We start from the raw sequence: 22,178 nt of genomic DNA, 5'->3' as shown, positions 1-22,178 counted from the left end.
CATCCAATTATATATTAAAGCAGTGATTTAATTAAAGGAATTAGAGCAATAAGACATTGTTATAGGAAGGCTGGATTAACATCCTCTCTCCATCATAGAGTTTTAGTTATCAATACTAGAGATTTATATTTTACCACCTGGGAGATGAAATGCAAACATGCACAAAAATAGCTTGATAAAAAAACCCTCCTGTGAGGGTGAAGGAAATGCTTTTCAGAAGAATCACTGACTTTTGCTAAATCATCTATCCATTCTAATTGCTTGGACAATCTGCACACAGACTGGCATGAAAATAAATAACAGTTCAAGACAATATATTTGCATAGTCACATAACATACTTAAACCTTCTAAGTCGTAGACAGACTCACACCACCTTACTTTTTAAGCCCTTTTTCATACAGAAATCTATTTAACAAATGAGAAAATAAGAAACCATTCATTCTACCAAAACAGATTTTCTCCACACCCTCAAAACAAAAAGTCCAAAATAAAGAAAAATAAATAAAAAAAAAATTAATAATTCTGTATTTCAATTTGTTTTCATATGAAAATATCAAAAAACTTAGTCTTTCCAGAACATACATCTGGGCATACTTCAACCCTGCTAATTGGAAGAAAGTAACTTTGTAAAAAACGCAGTTCTAATGTATGATTTAAATAAATATAAGCAGATAGAGGTGCATATATGCACACACACTTATATAAAAATATAATATATATGTGCATACACAGATACATGTATATATCATGTGCATTTTCCCTTTTTTTTAAAAAAAAAAAGGGCAAACATACCACAACATGTTCTACTACAGTTCATTTGAAAGTCCTATTAAGATTTTGGGGGAGAGAAGTACATGGTGATCTAAAAAATAAAATCCAAAAGGGATTAATGTGGAAGAAGGGGAGAAAGCAGACCAAATACTTAACAAGAAGTCAAACATCACAGGCCAGATAAGGTTCAAGCCAAGCTCCAAAGGGCAGGCACTACTGTATGATTTTGTTTAATTTTAAAAAGCAATCAGTATCTCCTTAGCCAGCTGAGAGCTCTTTCCATCTACAAGGAACCTTCATATCAAAAGCCTGATGATAGCCTTCTGCATTAGGAACCACAGTTGGTGTTTAAGCAGCTGGGAATAAGGCAGGAACGTAGCATTATCATCCTTCTATGAAGACATCAAATACCAACAATAATCCAGACTTCCCTGTGAATTTCTACTCGCATTGTCGCATTCCTTCAAAATATCAGTTTGCTTATAAATTCTCTTGATATGTAAATCATTTGTATCAGCAAAATCCACATCTATATACTCGAATACACCAGCAATTCTAAGTACCCTTCTAATTCTTAAATACCTAACAAGTACAGAAGTGGGTAAATTCAAAAGAATATTCAGATACTACAGTTCTCATCTTTTTTCCCTTTGTAGTTTGTCAGTACTTCCACATCCATCTATAACTTGTTGGTCCCTCTCTTAAAAAGCCCTGAAAAATACCACTTGCTAAGACCAAATTTACTGTTTTAATGACTCAAAAAACCTCCACCTACTGTTGCTTCTATGTTATAAAACCTGTTTCAAGTTTTCACTGTTTCCACTCCAAATCACATTCAAGTGATCTCAGAGGTATCAAGCTCCGAGTTAGTTATATCACAGAGTGTGGAAGATTCTGCGTCAGAACACCGAGTCCAGTGATAAGGCGCAAATAGTACAAAACAGATGTCAGAAGGTATGCCAGAAGTGAGGTAGGGTGAAAGATTCTCCAGACTAACTTAAAATGTTTCCAGAAGTTTCACAGATGACACAGACAGAAAAAAAAAAGTTAAAATATTTCAGATTAGAGAGTAAGCATTTTGGTCATCCTAATACAACAGGAGGAAATTCTGACTAAATGCTTCAACATTTTTCTCACATGCTGTTATCACTCAGTTAACAAAATACACCTTGGATCCAGCTTAAATTGGGTATAAAATTACTAGGCAAAAGATTAATAACGACTTGTCTTAAGGTTAGTTGAATAATCACTAATTTAACACTTCCTGCCACAGGTGATGGGATGTAACATCACAAAGCAGACTTCAGAAATGAACTAGAAGAAGCAGCAGTGGTGTCACATTACCCAGCTTCAAGCCAGAAGGCTCGTGACACTGTAACAAGAATAAGTCTCATGTAGGATTACCCATTTTCCATATTATTAAGTCACTGTTGCACTCACATTCAAGTGTCTAAGATGAAATAAAGGTACAGATGCTAAAAAAAAAAACCAAAACACACAAAATCAACCAAAACGAACTTTGGCCTGGCTGATACAATGCACAGCTCTAGAAAGAAGTCTATATATAGGGAGAGCATGTCATGTTAATCACACGAGCATCTCTGCAATAACCAGCTATAATTCTCTGCATTTCTTGATGAATATGGCGTTCTTCCTAAGTACCATCATTCCTCCCTGCTTATCCTTCACTTCGCAGTTGTACCACTGACAGTTCTAAGAGCTTGAAGGTATGGGAATACAACAGCCTCCTAAGGCAACTTTTCCAACTTTTCCCAGAGCATAGTGCCTTTTTTTTTTTTTTTTAGCTGTATGATGATTCATACATGCTTTTTAGGACCATAACTTCAGAATACTGAATTCTAATATAAAATTAAAAAAAAAAAAAGAGAACAGAACCTGTTATACTGCATTCTAATATCGCAGTTCTTTCTGTTATGTTGGCAAAAAGAACTCGCTTAAGCTCTAAAGAGAACCAAAAATTCCTTAGTTTTATAATAAACCTGGTTTATTTCCATATATTTCCACTGCCCTCTCCTGTTCAGAATACCAAAGATGTCACAGGTTCCTTTTTCTCAAGTGACACAAAAATCTAAACAAAAGCTTTATTCCTTTTGAGGGAGAAACAGTCAGAGACAACCCAAGTCTGCACCAAGTCTGGTAGAGAGCTTTGCCAGTTCTCATTCCCACTCCGCACACGTTTAGCTGGCAGGCTATTCATGTGTTGGTGTCAGTAACAGGACTCACTTGTTCTTGATGTCCCAAGCAAAACAAGCAAATGAGAACACAGACCCTGCTCCAATTCTGTTAAAATACAGCAGAAAACTGATGCGGAGGTGAGGTCAGCTATGACACTTAAGACTTTGCCACTGAAACTGAGCAATGTAGGCACTCCTGAGGAGTCACTCCTGTCTCCACCAGACAAGATGGCAGCTCCTTTGCACCATTCTCTGAGCACAGAGAGCAACCTTTACTTCTGCAGAGTTTATCGTGATGGATTGGAGATTTTCCGGTCAATGTAATATAAATGAACACTGAAGTGAACAATGAAATGAAAGTTATATTCAATGTGTTTAACATTAACAACAGGAAATGGGTGTGCATGTACGGGATGCTGTAAGGACAAGGATCAGCAGAGCTTTGTTTGAGGACTGGTATTTATTCTATCTTTATTTAACCTTCTTCCTTCCCCTTTTCAGAAGACGGAGGAGAGTATCAGTCACTGGAATCTAGCAGAGAGTTAAACATGCTGTAACTTTTCCACAGTTTACTATAAAGTCTGACTCAAATTCAGATAAATAATTTATATGCTTTTCTTTCTTTCTCTGTAGAAGTTCTTTGTTACCTGAGTGAATAGTAATCTTCAGTACATGTTCCTTTCTCAGTCAGAAGTTGAAGACTGCTACATAAATTCTGCTTTTAATTAACACAATCAACATCTAAGGATTCTAAATTCACCTAGCATATAAATAAAAACTAAGATGCAATTTAAAACAGTCCATACACTACTATTAAATTCATCTTCTGTTCTCACAAACACTTTTCAGCTGTGATTTGTCCAAATGCAGTTCTTTGTGCCCCCAAGTAATATAATAAGTCAGCAAGCAAATAATCCCTGGACCCCTTTGCCTTTGGCAAGCCGATGAAGCCGCAGTTCCTAGCCTTGTATGTTTGTGTTGAAGGAGTTTATAGGCGAAGGAGTTTATAGTTTATTATAGGTCTAGCTGTAAAAGCAAGAATAATCAAAGTTAGGCTATTTTAATGCTATAACTCTACCCTTAAAGGTTTTGTGTGCCTGAAGACATGGGGACTCCTCTGACTGGACGGCAATGATCTGTACTTGCTGCAGTTGACCATTTAATCACAGCTGTCAACCATCACTTCTGGTTCCAAAGCTGCTACATCTGTGTACGTAAGAGGTAAAACTTTTTTCTTGGAACAAAAATCACAATTAAATTTTCTTACTTGAAAAGCAGATTCATTCAAATGACACATTGTTATTATTTTTATTATATTATTTATATTATATATATTTTTTGGGGAGGAGAGTGGTGTTTATTGTTTCTTTTTTTTTTTTATAGTGTCAGGAATCCAATGGAGCTTCTCATTGTAAAAGAGAACTTGGATTGCTGATGCCGTGCACAATACCAGAACCCCATACAGCAGGAAACAGTTTCCATAAACTAGGTTTCCATGTGGCACTCACCTGGCTTACGTTTGCATCAACTGCAGTGCTCCCTTATCATTCTAACGCTCTACTGGTAGTCTGCCTTCCCCCAGCGTCCTGCATTCAGCATCGTTATGCTGCTGTACCTTCAAAACCACAGGCAGGTTCCTGCACATGGCTTTTGATCTAAGCGCCTCAAGTGCTCTTCTTCAGCATCACACAGAACAGATAAAATGGCTGCACCCACAATGGATAAAACCAATACTGCCTTTACTAAAATTACATGTTGCTAGATCTATTTTTGAGTTCAGTATATGCAAACACACACACATAGACACTTTCGCTCCATTTCTTATGAAACAAGGCTTATGGGATATTGGTGGATATGCCTGTGACTCCTGATTCTTGAATTTATTTTTGTAAAGCTTTGTTGGCCAGTTTCAAGCAAAATTGACAGGGAGATAAAGATTACAATCATTTTGGCAAAAGCATATAGAACAGGAGACAGAATTTGCACCCAACTTAAAAGATTTCAAAGTGAGCTCAGCACTATTAGTAGACAGTAAAAAATCTATGTGATTTTACATCACAAACATGCATCTCCCTGGTGGTTCCATGAAAACTGTGGCATTTATTAGATTTCTTCTGCTATAACTTTCCAAGTGAATGATATCTGAAATACATACCCACAGCAAATATGCATATTAAGTACATTCAAACAGACTACACTAATTTAACAGTACAGTGGCAGTTAGTAGTCACCAGTCTCATTTGCAAGGTATTTAATAAAAATTGAGAATTCAAACATATAACATCTATTAAACTAATTTTCACTAGTTGAATAGCTCTTCATTTCTCTGACAGTCTTAATGAACTTTCTGAGCCTGATGCAATTTTGATTTACCTTTCCTAAACATGATTAAAGTCAGAACTGCATAAAGCATTTCAGATAACATCTCTAAAATATTCTGTGCAATAAATTTATCACCGATTGTCTCTCTCACTATAGAAAATTATCACAGGGAATGTTAAAAAACAAAACCAAACAAATAACAATCCAGTCTTAGGATTCATTATACTTAAGCCACATTCTCCACAGCAAATCCAAGAGCAAACAGGCCCTTGAAATACATCGCTGACTTGTTTGCCTCACATTACAGGCCCCCGCCTTTATCACGTGTTTCTAAAAACTTGAAAGCACAGTTTTATTCCACATACGTGCAAATGTTTTGACATAACTTTGCTTCTTAAATAAGAAGCAGCTCTCTGGCTTTCCAACAAATGGAAGGATGCTACACTCTGGGACTAGGGCTGCAAAGTTACAGATCAGATTTGTGCACTTGTGACCCTAATGTGCTACTCTTATTCACATATTATTAATAGCCCAAAACCAGAATCCCACACAAATCATTAAGAACCACAAAGTACTAAATGCTAACTATTGCAACACGTAAAACAGGTCAATGTGTACAATACAGCTCTTTCTAAATTATGCTGAAAAGTTTAAAATGACAGATTTTAAAATATAATAGTATGCTCCGTTCTACTGTTTAATTAATATTACAATCAGGAAGCATTTGCCCCAAAAATATTTAACTTAAATCTCCCTTGCTATGAAATAAGCTTACTTATTCTTGTGCTACCCCAGCAAATACAGATAACAAGTACCAATCTTGTAATTGTTCCCACACACTCAAAACAAACACATGCTTTTACCTCATATCAAGTCTTATTTTTCTACACACAAGCGCTAAATCTTTTAAACTTTCTTCATAGGCTGTATTTTCTACAGCTACTATCAATCTTGCTACTTTTCTTTCCACGTTTTTTTAAAAGTGCCATGTCTAAAACTGCACCCAGTTTTCCAGGTGATGCTACATACATATGCTGCAGAGCAGGATCATGCACCGTAAATACACTGTAAACAGGATCTGTTACAGCTTTCACTTTGGCAATGGATGGACTCATGCATAGAGCTATAAATGTTCCCATTTGAACTGACCATCATTCAAAATACCCATTTTCACACTAGGAGACAAAAGGCAGAGATGTATGATACGCATGTATGATAAAATAGCAAAACCAAAACCATAAAACCACCATCCTGTACCAATACATACAGAAAAATAAACCGTTATTCATCCCATTGGAAATATAAGAGTATATTATCTAAGCTTTTAACAAATTTATTTCCTCACAGAAGGAAACATTCCTGCTAAGCAACATTTTGGTTTCATTAATACCCAATTGTAAATCCTGTCATGCTTCGAAGCAGTATCTGTGCAATTTCAACTTACTACAATGCCACCCAGGCAAACAATAAAAAGTAACACAATCCTGAATTTACACTTACCTGATGATGCACAAAAAAGCAACACCACACCATGAGGTACTTTGTATTGTACTCAGATTTTAGGAGGTTTCTTAATCTTTGGCGTGACAGTGAAAAGTCTGCTACAAAGGAGTCCCTATGTGTCTACTTCAGTTTTCGGCAGGAACTCCTCCCCATGCAGCCACAGTTTGCTCTCGCTTCCTGTCATGCAGTGAACTAGAAGTGTCAGAAGCTGAGTGTTATGTGTCATCCTGTCTCTCTCTGTTGTGTTTTTTCCTCATAGACTGCTTCAAACAATATTTGAAACAGACAAAAGTGCATTAGAAATCTCTGAGTGCATGACATCAGTATGGTAAAGGTAAAAGACACAGTTAACGTGTTTTTAAAGTAATAGGTAGGTCTTTGGGGGCTTTGAGACTCAGTAACTGGAACACAGTCCACCCGCTGCCTGTGCCATTCTCAGTCTCAAACAGCAGATATGGCTTTAAACTTGAGGGCAGATAACTATCTCCAAACGTAGATGCCTCAGAAAACAAAACAGCTGGTAGTCACCGGGTAGAACTTTTAAACATTTCATTCACAGAATAGTATTTCAGAAATTAAGGGATCTGCTAAGCAGAAGTTCTTAACACAGACATATGTCACATAATGGTGAGAAGTCAGCACAGAATGTTTTAGAATCAGCCCAGGATTAAGGCCCAAAGGTGAGCTTGGCAGAGCACCCAAATTTCGCATGTAAGGACATGTTAAGGAAGCACAAATCTCACTTTTATCCCTGGTAGATTGATATAACTGATGAGAGAATTTCCATTTTTGTGGATTCTGCACCAATCTAGATAAGCGAGACTTGAGGAACTGCATCCTATGAAACTTAGGGAATCTTCATTCACTGGAGTCTGGAAAGCTATAATACCTTAAGCATCAAGAAAGCATTAAATTTAAAAGTTATTGCTGCCTTAAAAATATCAAATAAGACTGTTGCTACCTTAATTACATCAAATTTCCCAGCCCACTTCAAATTTCAAAACTGCGGATCTACTCCTGCAAGGACTCCCTGGCCATCGACAGGATGATTAAGAACTTGAAGTGAGCAAACTCACAGGATTAGGTTCCAGACTCATAATCCAAACTGCAAAATACAATGCTTCCTTGAGAGCTCCGATATTTGCATGCCAAATCATTCTTCAGACAAGAATGACAAAGAGACCAACCTGCTAATAATGAGAGTCTTCAGTGGTCTCCCTCAAACTACCACCTAAGTCACTACCACTTTCTAGCACATATTTTCCTTTAATATATACTCAGTTAATTGCCTCGTTAGGCCATCATATTAAGTTTCATTACTTCCAGGTAAGAAAACCTAAGTCTCATGAGGTGCTTATCTGCAAGATATCAAAATGCATAATTTCCCACACATTATATGGAAAATTTATTTGCATATGATTCATATATATCAGTTTCAGTGTTCATTTGAGCAGCCCCCTTTGAAATCTAGACATACATAGATATCAACTTCCCTTAGCCAAAGTTAGCTAGAAAACAATGCGGAATATTGACCCCAAAAATGGAATCCCCAAAAAATAGTCATCACAAGTTATTGAAACACAGTGCTTTACATGACAAGTAAAAATGATTTATTTAAAATCATTTTCCTTTATCTTTCCTCCATCACAAACTGAATTAACTATTCGGGCAAGTGAAACTTGTCCTCAGAAATTAGTAAAAAGGAACTATTGAGATATATACAAGAATTCTTTTTAAAAGCCTACGTGGACTGGAATGTGAAGAATAAGTGCAATTACAGGGAACAGTAAAAAAGAATCAGAACACACACTGCAAATACACAGCAAAAAGCTTCTTGAGTGCGTACCTTTTAAATATTTTCTATACGTTTGTAAGATAGTGCATTCTTGGTTTTAGAAGACTTAGTGGTTAGTTGTATCAGAAGACTGAATATGTTCCTACTACTATTCCAAAGAGACTTTCTTTGTTTCGGACTTAAGAAATAATTGTTTGAAAAGTAAAGTTCAGGCAAGTATCCTCAATGGACAAAGAGAAATAGCTGAAAGTACTAGTCAACTGTTTCATTTTAACATATCAAAAAATCAAGTTTTCAGAATAATAGAAGATGAACACATTTTTGTACACACACACACAGATAATTACTTCACACTCCCTACATCCTTACACCTCACTCTTGATTTGTCCCTATCCCGTTCAGTCCGTTGTGACTCGCTCAGATCTACCAACACTGAGTGGTTCTACAAAATTCTGCATATTTTCAACAGGCAAGAATGTCAAGACAAATTTGAATTTGGGTAGCAAGCTAACAGCAATTACAACTTCGTTTTTAAAGAAAACAAGTCCTTAGTGAGCTGGTGTAATCTTTCATCAGTTCGAAACTCAGAACAAAAAGTTTCTGCTGAGCTTGGTGGAAGAAGATAAAAGGTGAAACAGTCAGCAATCAATTCCTTCGACAACAAGAGCCATTGCATCTCTCTGCAGACAGAAAATACTAATTGAAAGAACCTTCAGGAAGCAGACATTTTAGGCCAAGACTTAAAAAAATTACTCAACTATTTCTGTTTTGAGGCACTGGAAATGGTGTTGGCTTGTCTTCACTGCCTAAAGATGAGCTAAAACCAAATCTAGCCATCTTTTCAGACCCTTCCAGCAGAACACAGTTTATTTTTCAAAGGAAATCCATATAAATTCTATATAAGCCTCTATTTTTTTTTTAAAAGGATTCTTTCCCTTCTTCTCTATTAACTTGTCATTAGGCTGTCATTAGATCTAAGTTATTTCTTAAAAAAACCTTTCACCCCATCACAGGAAACCCTAATCCTTTGCTATCAGAATTTGTAATCCCTCACCCAGGCTCAAATATAGGAGTGCAAGTTTCTGAATGTTATGGTTTTCATGGGTCTTAAATTGTACCAAAGATTAAGTTAGGCAGGTAGGCATTTTTTCAATCAGATTTCCTGGTAACATTCGGATTTCTGAATTCCATTTCCTGGAGACCACAACATGCAAACACTTGAACTTGCTATGTGTTTGTTTTGTTTGTTTTTCCACACATGCGCTATTTATTAGGTCACCTATAACTTTCTGCCTCAGTAGGCATCAGAATTTAAGGAGCCTAAAGGCAGATACCACAGATTTCAGCCTAGTGTCTGCCCCCCCACCTGTATCAATCAACACAGGTTAACAGGATAGCAAAAACTGCTCTCTAGCCTCTGAATACATAAAACATTGTATTTGTGTTTCTCCCTGCAGCTTTGCATCAATCAGCTCCAAGGTACTCGGCACTTTGTTGACAGCAACATCAACACCTGAAAGAAAGTGCAGCTTGAACTCACATATATGGTAAACAATCACAGCAGTACCAAGGAAGGAAACAGAATACTTTGTAGCTAGATTCCAGGCAGCAACTACCTCAAAAAGACTGAGGTAAAGGAATCAGAATTGACAAACTCAAAATACATAAATATATGAAAGTCCTTCATTTGGTCTCTGTGCAGCTATAGCAGTGCTGCCAAGTTCAGTGTAGTAAGAAAACATGAAATGAAACAAGATCACGTCACGAACACGGGATCAAACAGAAACATTCACAAAGCTGTGAATTTATTACTATAAATTTGGTTTACAGGAACAGAGAATGAACACATGGTACTCACGATTTAAATTTAAAAAAATCCGACAACACTTTGAGAAACTTTCCTGCTGCCTTATTCTCACTCGTGAAATGCCCAAAGCACTGGGGTAGCACTGAGGCTGAAGTCTGTCAAAAGTTGATTACAACAAGCACATGGTAAGTCCTTATTTAGACAGTATACAGCCAGATTCCAAGTATCTTCTGCTGGCTGATCTTGTCAAAATTCCAGCAAAGGGTAAGCAACTACCTGAGCAATTTCACTGTTGCTTTCTTCTCTACAATTCTTAAAAGTAAGGAAATGAAATAAGTAAAATCTTTCCTTCATGGCAGTATCCTACTGTTACAACTAGGATTTCCAATTGTACAACAAAGGGAACATACACATCTGAAGCACTGTGGTAGGAAGACACACAACACTCCCTTTTTCCCATCCAGAAGCGTAAGCAAGTTAAAAGCAGCCACTAAGTCATTCAAAAAAACCCTCAGCTATCACCCTCTTTCCAGAAACTGTGTTGTAAGGGGGCTGACCTCAAACTTTGTGCAGCAGTCAACCCATTCTTCGATTCACCTGTTGGTAATAGACAAAAGCCTCTTTGAGGTGGGTATTTGATACGCGTTTACTACTGGGTATCAAATTGAAAAAAAAACAACAACAAAAAAAACACTGAAAAAATTCTGTTACTCAGAACAAAGATATCAACCTAGTTAAATATTCCTTTAAAAAAGCCAAAACAACTTCTGAAGCTTTAATCTGTTTCAGTAGGTGACAGGGGCATGAGGAATGCAACTTGAAGAATTCAGCTATGAAGGGACCCAAGTTTTTGTACAAGAAACAGGTTCTACACTCTTCAACAAAATATTATGACAAGACAATAAGAGGCTGTAAAAATTTAATTAAACAGGAGAATACACAAAAGCTTGCATGGCAGTAATCCTTAAGAGATGACATACTGGTTTCCATCCTGCTTTTGTGCACCCTACAAGATACTTTTAGGGTACCTACTGACATGACCTCTTGGATTGCCTTTGACTGTATTTTATCTAACCGAAATTCCTGGCATATTGCCTCACAGGCTGGAACACTGGCCTCTGCCTAACTGGCACGTGCTAAAGAAGTGGCCTGGCTGTGTCAACTGACTCATAATTCTGTGGTTACAACCAAGCAGAGATTCAGAGGCTTGACCTGGCTCCTTTTAAGAGCTGGGAGAGATGCTCACCTGTAGCAAATTCTCTGCAAAACTTCCAAATTTGCCCATCCCATCTCCCATAGCACAAATCATCTTGAGTTTGTGATTTCTCACATAGACTCCCAGAGATCACTATTTGGAGAACTCCAAGACTATGCTTCCCAGAATGTGAGATTGTCACGAGTTTCCGAAGACATGGAGAATAATTTTTATTAATGCTTATATGACTGTAGTAGCCCTGAAGCAAGTGTCACACCAAACTGCACCAGTCACTGCCCAACTGAACACCCTCAAAAAGTGCTGCAATTCTCCTCTCCCATCTTCTTCCAGTATCCTTCCAGTCAGGGCATGCAATCTAATCTTTTTAAGATTGGTATAACTGCCCTCATTTTATGACCTTTTCACAAGGCTGCTGGTCTGCTTTGGAGTGGAAGTGTCTGAGAGGACACAGTGATTGTTGAAACTTAGATTACTTCTTTTTAGAATGTTTAAGGTTGTGAACCACTGAAAGCTTGAAACAGTGCTTAGAAAAGAAATAAGCTTTCCAAATTCAGTGGGAAGCCTGCTGGAATATAGACAGATTGAAACTGTTGTCTCATTGTGCATTATGAATGTTTTAAGGATGCTAAATTTAACTCTCTCTGAAAAGCTTTACAATTAACCAACAATCTAGAGAGATAGCACCAGTGTATGTTTTTTTTTTTTAATCAAAACCAATGTAATAAATATTTTTAAATGTACATTTTACAGAGTTTTAGAACATTACCTCAAATCATGTTAAGATCATATTATACACAATGTTTCATACATCTTCCATTAGATTTAATACCCCATTTCAAAACACACAGCAGAACCCAGGAATCACAAAATCTGTCATCATGAGTGGAACTGAAGAGCTTCAACAGATCTGAATTTACTTTAAAAAATTTAATTTACTATTATTTAAGAAATGTTACAGTATGTTCTTACAAACATTTAGATTATAAATTCTTTAAGAGAAAGAATAGTTTATTATTATGTTTACATGATATCTAGCAAAATGGAAACCTTGTTTTCCAGTTGCTATTGCAATAACAAAATTTGTTTCCACGTTGCTATAAATAAAAGACCATTGTATTGCTCTTATGCATTTGTATCAGATTTTAAAAGATGGCCGTAATTTTTAATTGCTGTGTACATTCTAACCATAGAAAATAGCATTAGCTTTCAAGACGACTCTTGTTCTTATGTTTAGTTTAAAAATAATTAGAACTCATTCTAAGACTGAGATGTCTCAGAGCAAATCTGGCTGTGAAATGACTTTTATGTTTGGGACAAACAGCAATCTTCACAGAGGGTACTAACAAACCCACTCAAAATGTTTTTTCCAACTGAAAATATCAGGAGGAACTCCAATTTCCTTTTCTTTTCCCATCAGTTCTTGAGGACTGTTTATAAGCTCTTTCAGAAGCTTTTTCAGAAGGCTTTCCTGCTCTCCTTGTCCTTAAAAGATTTTGTTTAGCTTTCTGTCACAAGTACAACTTGACAACCTAAATCAGAACTTGTGGAACTGGAGATGGAGAGGAAGATGTTTGAATAAAACCTCTAGTACAGCACAGAGGATTTCTCAGCTGTTTCTGCAAATAATGCTTTTTGCAACCTTTTCCAAATGTGTAGCCCATTTATTTACTTTTTATTTATTATTTATTTATTATTACTCTACAGTTTTAAATAGTACTACCTAAGCAGTGCCAAATTGGAAACTTTTACAATCAATTTAGACTGACCAGTGAGTTTTTGCAGCATGAACATTAGGAAATTAGACAACAGATCATCAAAACAATTTGGTAAAAAAGGAAAGGGTGATGTTAATAATGTATCTGTGTAGCCTGTTGTGTTAACACCAAGTTCTGCTGCAAGCATTATGACTAGTAAAAACAAAGAAGCAATTAAATTCCATGCATGCAACCATTCATGCCCACTAGTAATTTTAAAATAAAATTGCTAATCTGAAATGGTGTAGCATCAATAAAATACCAATATATAGCTCAAATTATTTTTAAAATGTTGCTTTCTCAGACTAAGTGGCATCATATTCAGCTGGACAACAGCACCACCCTTTTAAGCATTACAAGCTTCTGAAACAAAGTCATAGGAAATAGTAATTTCACATCCTATATTCTCAAAGAGCAGCCACTGGTGGGGTGGGGGGAAACAAATACAAAGAAATGGGCAGAGTTTGGTTTGAGTTAAATTGAACAGCGATCAAATTCATCTGCTGTTGAACAAAGAAAAGAACAGTAAATGACAGCAGAAGTACAAGGTAACACCCAATTATGATTAAAGACAGGAAATCTGCCATATAACAGAACATCAAACCTAGCCTAAAAGAATGACAGTTGGACCTATCTGCTTTATCACGTGTTGCTTCTAGCTCAGTATTGTTTGTATGCGCATGACGGGTTTATAGCATATACAGAATATTTCTACTATAAATAACAAACCACACCCAGAACAAAAATAAACTTGTTACAAAGCACTTAGAAAGATCCATAAAATCGCACCCTACAATGTTAACAGAATGCCTGCATAAAGTATTTTTCAAGAAAATATCTATCCTGTGAAAAGATAACATGAAATTATAAGAAATCCTTCCAAATGAGAGATATCATGCTATTTTCATTATTAGAAAAACTCAAAATATTGAATAACTGAGCTTTAATAAACAGTATATCTATCCTTTACAATAAAATAACGATGGAAAATCTTGCAGATGTAAAAGCCTATGACAGTCTCTTCATTTCAAGAATGCATTAGCCAAGTGCTCTATAAGCATGCCTCAAAATTCTTGCCCCAAGAAACACATATCTAAAGTGTATTTTATATAACTAGCATGTAATTAACTTGAAAGTAGCCCTGCAAATTAGGTAATTGGACAGGTTTAATGGCTATGTACTTAACTCATAGATGATTTCAGATGTAAAAACCGTGAAAGTTTAATAAGACAGCTACTGAATTGAGTTAAGGAAAACATTGCCAACTCATAAGCACTCTCTAGGTAGCACGAGCAATACAGCCCATAAAACGTGCACAGGTTTTCCTACCTGAGTCCCAAACTACCAGAAACCTGGTGAAGGCTACAGGCCAGCCTGCATCTCTCTCCTTTGTAACCAACTCATTTGTAAATAACTCATAGATGTCTCTGCAGCACAGTTCATGATTTTTGCAGTACTACTGCATGCAAAGAACCTTGTAATTTACACTACCCATTGATCCTACAGAAAGATACAGCCATTTATCACAGACCTAAGAACTACTATATCAACAAACCATGTTTTGCTGGAATTTCAAACAAAACATTCTGACAGGACATAGCTAACCTAACATCACACATTATGGATAGAACTTACAGTAATTAAACCATGCTGAGTCAGCACATCAGTTTGGAATAATACATTCTTGAATTCTTCAAAATTGTCTAACTGGTCACACTAAATTGTGTCTTAAATTCAGTGCATACATTAAGAATATAACATAAATTCAGTGCATACATTAAGAATACCACAATTCTGATGTGTGTTTTGGAACTGCAGATGGAATTGACTGTTATCCAGTTACGCAAATGCCACACAATGAATTTCTGATAGCATCTCTATTTGTTTGCCAACATAAACCTTGGTGTTCCAAGATAAATTAGTCTTGTGACTAATCAACAACAGTTCCAATGGTTCATTCAAAACCAATAATAAAATAAATACTTTAAAACTCCGCCCATAGATTAAGCAGGGAGACATGAAAACCAGCTCTCTTACAAATAAAAATCAGTGTCCAGGCTGCCTACTTGCTACAGTTTATAGGCTCTAGTCTTCTGAACTACAAATTGTGTATCATGGAAGGGAATTTCTAATGCTCCAATTGCCCCCTACATCACTGCTGTCAACAGTCTGAAGTAAAGTTTCCCCTTCTCCTGCAATGCTCCAAAGAAAAACTGCAAGGCTACAGAGAATCTCAGCTTCTACTAAGCCCATTATACAGGCTCTATGTTTACAACATCCATCTTCTAATACATTAAAGCAGAAACACTTATAGAATTGCTTCTTACCACATCTAATACCAGGTACCAGAGACATTCTGGCCCAAGAAAGGTCAATGTTGGACAGAGGCAAACAGCACCTCCACAGAGGCAGAATAAAAGCAAGTCTGAACAAAGAGTAAAAGAGAAGTGGTGCTAGGGCAATTAAACTCTGAAGTGGAAGACCTTCCAACCCACTGGAAGAAGAAAGAGGAAGAGATCTAAAAGGAGCAAGTGGAGCAAAGGGATACATCATCTGTTAGAAAGGAGAAAAAGAAATACGAAATTTGTGCTTTTTCTTCTCAAAGAGAAAGGGAGGCGAGACAAGTCAGGGATCAAGCACCCACCTAGCGTCTCTTTAACCTACTGCAGGAGGTTAGAAGAAACGGAAAGACTGCACAGAGGGAGATGTATGAGCACACAGCAGCAGAGCAGGCGTGGGTGAGCAGGGATGCCAGCAGAACTCCCCCACGTGGAAGAGTCTTTCCATGACACATGAAGCAACTAGTTTCTGACTGTTAAGTCATAACAGGTACAATTATTCCACTCACAGCTATGCTGTCAATTATGCAAAGTAAACTTTTTACTCCTCCGTGGAAGAGGCTATTTAAATTGTGCATACAACATACAAGTTTATTAAAACAACTGAAAACCACATGCACTTTTTAATGTCTATGATAACTCGTGCTTTAAAACCATATTGGTCATACTAAGAGATAATGGTATCTAAACTCATTTGATCTAGAGACATTAGTGCATAATTTTGCTTCAACAAGTATGAATAAAGGCCCATCTGATACCACTTCTTATAAGTGTGTTACAGGTAACATCAGTGCTTAAGCAAACGAGTATCAGTGGATACAGACATTAAATAAAACCAGTCATAATCCAGGAGAGGTAAGGAGGGGCTTTCTGTGGTAGTATGCAATCACATAAATTCATGTAATTAATCATCAAGTTAAAGCCAGGAAAACACTTCTCTCTTAGCAATTTTCATCTTGTTTAGATTCAGGTACCCTGGTATAGCTGAAGTCTGCCAGCCCACACAAAATAAATATACTGTTTCATATAAACTGTCTGAAAAGTGTGCAATTCTTCCCATTTGTCATGAAAGACATCTTTTTCCACACACACACTTGCAGCAAAAAGAGCAAAGAAACCACTTGCACATCTAAAATTGACCTTCAGCATGGTTAGCAGATTTTTAGGTCAGGCTTCTCATAAATTAGATCAGCCTTCCTCACAAGTGACCACATCTGCAGTTTGGTTAGTTAAATGCTTCTACAAAACTAAAACAGAAACAAAAAAGGAGGAAATAGGAAGAAACCTAGTTGCAATAAATTACCTTCAATCTTCAGGCAACTGCACTCCAAACACATGCCTCAAACTATTTCAAGTAGAAAATGTTGGCTTAGATTTCACTATTTATTTACTTTTAGCACTGAAGTTCTCCAGCCAAATTTGGTGTGTACAGGGAAAAAAGTAGAGAAACCATCATAATGGTTCAGATGGTTGTTTAAAATGTGCAGGAAATGATGCTAGCTCTTGGTGGAACAGTAGAGAGAAACATCAACGATAAGGAGAGACAAAACCAGCATCCTCTCCAGTTTTGCCTACAACCCCGATATTCTTCATTAATCAGGTAACTGTTTTCTTTTCATTGTCTGGCAGTTTCTTCACAGTCATCTGAAGTGTCACCATATCAACAGTGGGACTACTATGTACCACTACTTTTGAAAACGTATCTAAATACACATTAGAAAAAAAAGTCATTTAAAGACTTTCAGTAACATGAGCCCACCATTCACATAACTAAGGCTAGAAAATTATCCTACTGGCAAAACCAGAAAGTGGGTGATTTTAAGGGAGCAGGAGGGGAGATGGATAAAGAACCTGAAATCTGAAACTCTTCAGAAGAGATTCTTAGACTTCTTGAATTCAGAGCTTTCTTATAAAGAAGCCTGACTACTCTTACAAAGGAAAAAGGTAACACACAAGTGTGTATCTCAAGACTGTATCATAAGTAGCAAGCAACCAGAGAAGTTTTAATTCTGACATCTTCTAACTGCATGTGTTATGCCTGTACAAATACAATCCTCATTTGATGGGATACTTTATTAAATAAAACTGTTTCCTAACCTGCATGGAAACATAACACATTATTTCCATAGACACTAGAGGCAATGTATTGAACTGCTGGCTCTTATATAAGCACCAGAGTGGTGCTGAGGAAAGTCTTTTATTTGCATCAAAGTTTTAAGGGAAGGGTGGCATGGGGATGAGAAATAGAGTGAGAGTTAATGGCAGCCAGAAGAGAGAACAAAAATAGGATTAATACCAATCTCTGTACTAAGATCTTAAGATCTGTGCTTTGCTTTTCTTTATATACATTATTGACCTGCGTCTGAATTGCCCCAATCCATTAGATATTCTTGCCTCTTTTCCTCACAAAGCCCTGGCCACAAATTACTCCTCACCCACACCACGTTGTTATCTTCCCAGAGTCAGTATTTGCAAAGGCTGAACTGATAAACCTGTCATGTTTTATAGAAGGCTTCTACCTCCACTCCGTACTTCCATCTCCTTGCTTTCACGCTCACTAGCTTTCTTCCATTTCCATACTTAATTCCTTTCCACTCTCTCGCACATCTTTCACTGCTCTTTGCTTTCTCCATCCTGATTATCCCTCTTCTCAAATTGCAGCTTCCTCCTCTTTCCTTCTCCCATCCTATACCCAGTATCTTCCTTTGCTTTATTCCTTTTCTGCTCTAAGTACCACATCCACCACCTAATCCCCTATGTTCTGGTTTTCCCATTACACTGTCCCTCCAGTCTGCGATATTCTTGTCTCCACAGGTTCTGTGCTTCTTCCTCTGAAATTACAATTCTCTCTATTTGCTGGACACCCGACTAGACAATCTCTTCAAAGACCAAATCAACCTAATGCCTCGTGTATATGCAGGAGGAGCATACAGAAGAGAGATTGCACTGCTCGGTAACTTTAAGTCTAAATTTAATCTAAATCAGGATAGATTTATTTATTAAAAATAAAAATTCAAAATAAACTCTTTTCTCCACACTGATACCTAAACACTGCCCAAAGTTCTGGAAGTAACTGCTACCATTATATAAAAATGACAGCATTGGTAGAAATACAAACAATATCATCTTAACATGGAAATCCCCATTGAAAGAACTAAATGTGATCTCTAACCATGGGGCTCAAAAGAGTTTCTCAATATGGAAAAAAGTTTCTTCTGATAAAATAAAATCAAGTAAGGACAGGAAAGAGAAGTGCAGAGGAGTTTCTTTGGTAAATGTTTAGCATCTGAGCCTTCCTTATCTTACTTCGAGGTTTACGTTGGTGTATGTTCAAGGATACTTTAACACACCCACTTTATCAGCATGATACAAACATTTAAAACCAGTGAACTGACTGCGGAGTGAGGATAGGTAGATGAACACAACTTAGTGCTTAATCACTTTCTTCTCTTTTATTTTTTGTGACTGTTGAAATGATCCTGTATCATATTCTGCAATACAGAAGTAGCATAGAAGTTTAAAACACCATAGCTATGAATACATCAGCTCCAGAGTTTCGTTTGTTATATTCAAGTGTGGCACTGCTCCACTGTCAATATTAACTTAGTTCTTTCACCCAATAAGGTTTTACTCCTGCTTGAGAAAAGACAAAGTGAATCTTTTATCACTCACCATCTATATGAAAACCTTTGCAATTTCAAGTCTGCTCATTCGGCTTTTCATAACACATTTTTTCTATCTGTCAAAACAAAGTTGATGCTGACACAATGCAAACACCAACGGAGAGTTAGCTCTCTTTTCCAGTGCTCAGTTGTCTCGGTTTCAGCATTCAGACAGCTCAAGTGACCAACTGATACAGGTTCTTCCCTCGATGTCATAGTTTATTTCAAACAATTAACGGCAACTGCCAATTACTATACATTCTATGACATATGACATCTGTGTTAGCATCCCCTAAGTTTCCTTAAAAATAAAGCGGCAGACAACTCCCACAGATCGTCATTTGTACATATGAAGATCCTTTACTCACTGTTTTCCCCAATACTACCTGTTTTCCCCAATACTACCATATCTCCTTTCAGGTTCTTGATTTCTCTTCTTGATTCTTGCGTCTTTTACTCCCCAGTTCTCTGGTTTTTGCCTACTAGCACACTCCACCTCTGCTATGCAGCTTGCATCACGCCACGCTTACCAACCCTAAGCCCTTACTGCCAGTGAGCTATTGCTCTCTGAACTTGTGATCATTGTTTCTCCAGCTACAACTCTTCCTACTACTTTCATACCTGCCTTCTTCCTTGATTACTTTTCTGGCATAGTTGAGGACTGGGAGAAATACTAGAGTCAATTTTACTTTTAAATTGGCTCTGAAATTTATAACTGATCTACAGATTAGAGGTTGTTGGTATTATCTCTGCATTCTTGACAACAGTGTTGTGAGGGAACTATTTTTTGGGTAACACTGACGACTTCATGTCTGTAGTTTTGTGGTGGAACGCAAGAAATAGATGGAGAAAATAAAAAGCTCACAGTAAGCAATCATGGAGGTTCTATTTAAAAATAACAAATTAGAATGCGAAAGTCACTGTCAGATATCATGAAAAGTATTTTTCATTTTAATGGAGTTTACCATATTATGACCAACACAGACTAGTAAATCTGTCAATGCCATTTATCCTTTCAGCAAAGCTTTTAAGTAATGTCTTTCCACTTAAATGTTTTGTTGAAAGAGGCTCAGAGAAAACACATTTATACACTCTCCTGAATACAACACTGAACTCTTCAGATTCAGTACAGGTCAGCCCGCATTACAGAAAATGGTAATCCACTGTTTATTACACCAAATGAAGTTTGCAAGGCAGAAAAGCCTTCACCAAAAGATTACAGTAACACTATGACTTAGACACAACATGCAGTGACAACTCTTTCTCCTATCTGTATCCCAGGCTACAGTACTTACACACATGGCAAATACACCATTGCAATTTGAACGCTGCCACCACCACATTAAGTTTTTCAACAAATCGTGTAGAAGGCATCATAGAGAACAGAGAGGGGACATGACTCTCTGAAAGAATTAATCTACATAAGAAGTATACCTCTGAAACCTGAACCAGAGACAGCTAAAAGCTCCTGATGCCATCAGCAAATACTAAGGTGTTCAGTTTCACTTGCATTACTTTTTCATGTACCTTTTCAAATACTGCAGGAACATGAATGCTTCCATATTTCCTTGCTGAGGCAACCAAGCAGAAATAAAACCTGGTCCCCTCTGCCTTGTAAGAAATCTGTGTAATTTTTGTTATGATCCTTCAACTGTACTTCTGCAAAATTCACATATACAAGCTTTCAATAAGTAACTTTACAAATACCTATATTAGGGTAAAAGAGCACTTAAAACCCAGGATGTATCAGTTCAGTTTTGCCAACTTATTTTTGGATATGAAAACACACTCAGTTTTTTCTTTTTAAATCACATTGTACGTTAACTCACTCACATTAAATTATCTCCCCACCCCCTCCCCCCCCCCCCATAAGTCAGCCAAATCACATAAACAAAAGCTTTTTTTTCAGAAAGTCTCCTTTTTAGGTCACAAGACTAAAAGTTCCATTCTGTAGTTGTTTTGCCACTATTTTAGTCCTCACAGATCATGATTTAACTATAAAGTTACACTGCAGCAGAATGAAGCAGGAGGGAATGTTAAAGAGTATGAACAAAACAACACTAAACTTACCCCTCTGAAATTCCAGCCCTTGGTAGAAGGAAACAAAGAAAAATTGTTCTGTTGCTGTTGTTTCGGCCTGCATGATGAGACAAAGAAAAGCGTTTACATTTTCAGCTGTCATATTTTCTATATCAACTACAGAGTGACAATATAGAGAGAAAAGAAAAACACAAGCTTCAAGTACTAAGCCACCTCAGATTTCCTTGGCTGTACTTCTGATAGGTGTCTCTCTTCAGTTTAGTTAAATGTTTTAATTCAGATTGAGAGGTAAGGGACATGGCAGCCTTACAAGCCTTCAGAGAAGCACTGGGTTGATGTCTGACAACGACTTATTATTCCTACTGATTTTCAACAAGCAGAGACAACCCTGACCTGAACAACTTGTCTATGAAGCTGAAATTATGTCATGTGATGCAAGATGGTGCAATCTGTCAGCAGTACTAGCTGGGGACACTAAAAAGCCTTTAATCCTAACAGTGAAGCTATGTGAAGCATCGATGTGAAGCCAGCTAGCCATACCTTTGTGTGACACTAAAAATCTAGAAGCTGACTTCTGTTTTTACTCCTTCCAAAACCTTTCTCCTACCCTATAATTATTGCTGTACAATTACTTCTGAAAAGTAACCATAACATTCTCCACTTCGCTCTTAATGAGTGCTTTTCACCAGTACGATCTTAAATTACTTTACAAAGGTAGGCAAACATTGCTGAGATTTTACACATGAAGTCAGATCAAAGCTTAACTGACCAGT

General features: G+C 37.0%; 1 protein-coding gene across 1 annotated transcript in view; it reads right to left on the bottom strand.

Annotated features, from left to right (window-relative positions):
* Nucleotides 1-22,178, bottom strand: part of ARHGEF3 (Rho guanine nucleotide exchange factor 3) — a 118,576-nt gene that overhangs the window by 65,556 nt on the left and 30,842 nt on the right. Inside the window, exon 2 of the mRNA XM_086618897.1 lies at nucleotides 21,436-21,502. Coding sequence (XP_086475023.1) covers nucleotides 21,436-21,502 — 67 coding nt within the window. The remainder of the gene's footprint in view (nucleotides 1-21,435; nucleotides 21,503-22,178) is intronic.

This window comes from Tauraco erythrolophus, chromosome 12 (genome assembly GCF_009769465.1).
Source record: "Tauraco erythrolophus isolate bTauEry1 chromosome 12, bTauEry1.pri, whole genome shotgun sequence".
Lineage (NCBI taxonomy): Eukaryota > Metazoa > Chordata > Aves > Musophagiformes > Musophagidae > Tauraco > Tauraco erythrolophus.
This window is presented reverse-complemented; position numbering and strand designations above follow the sequence as displayed.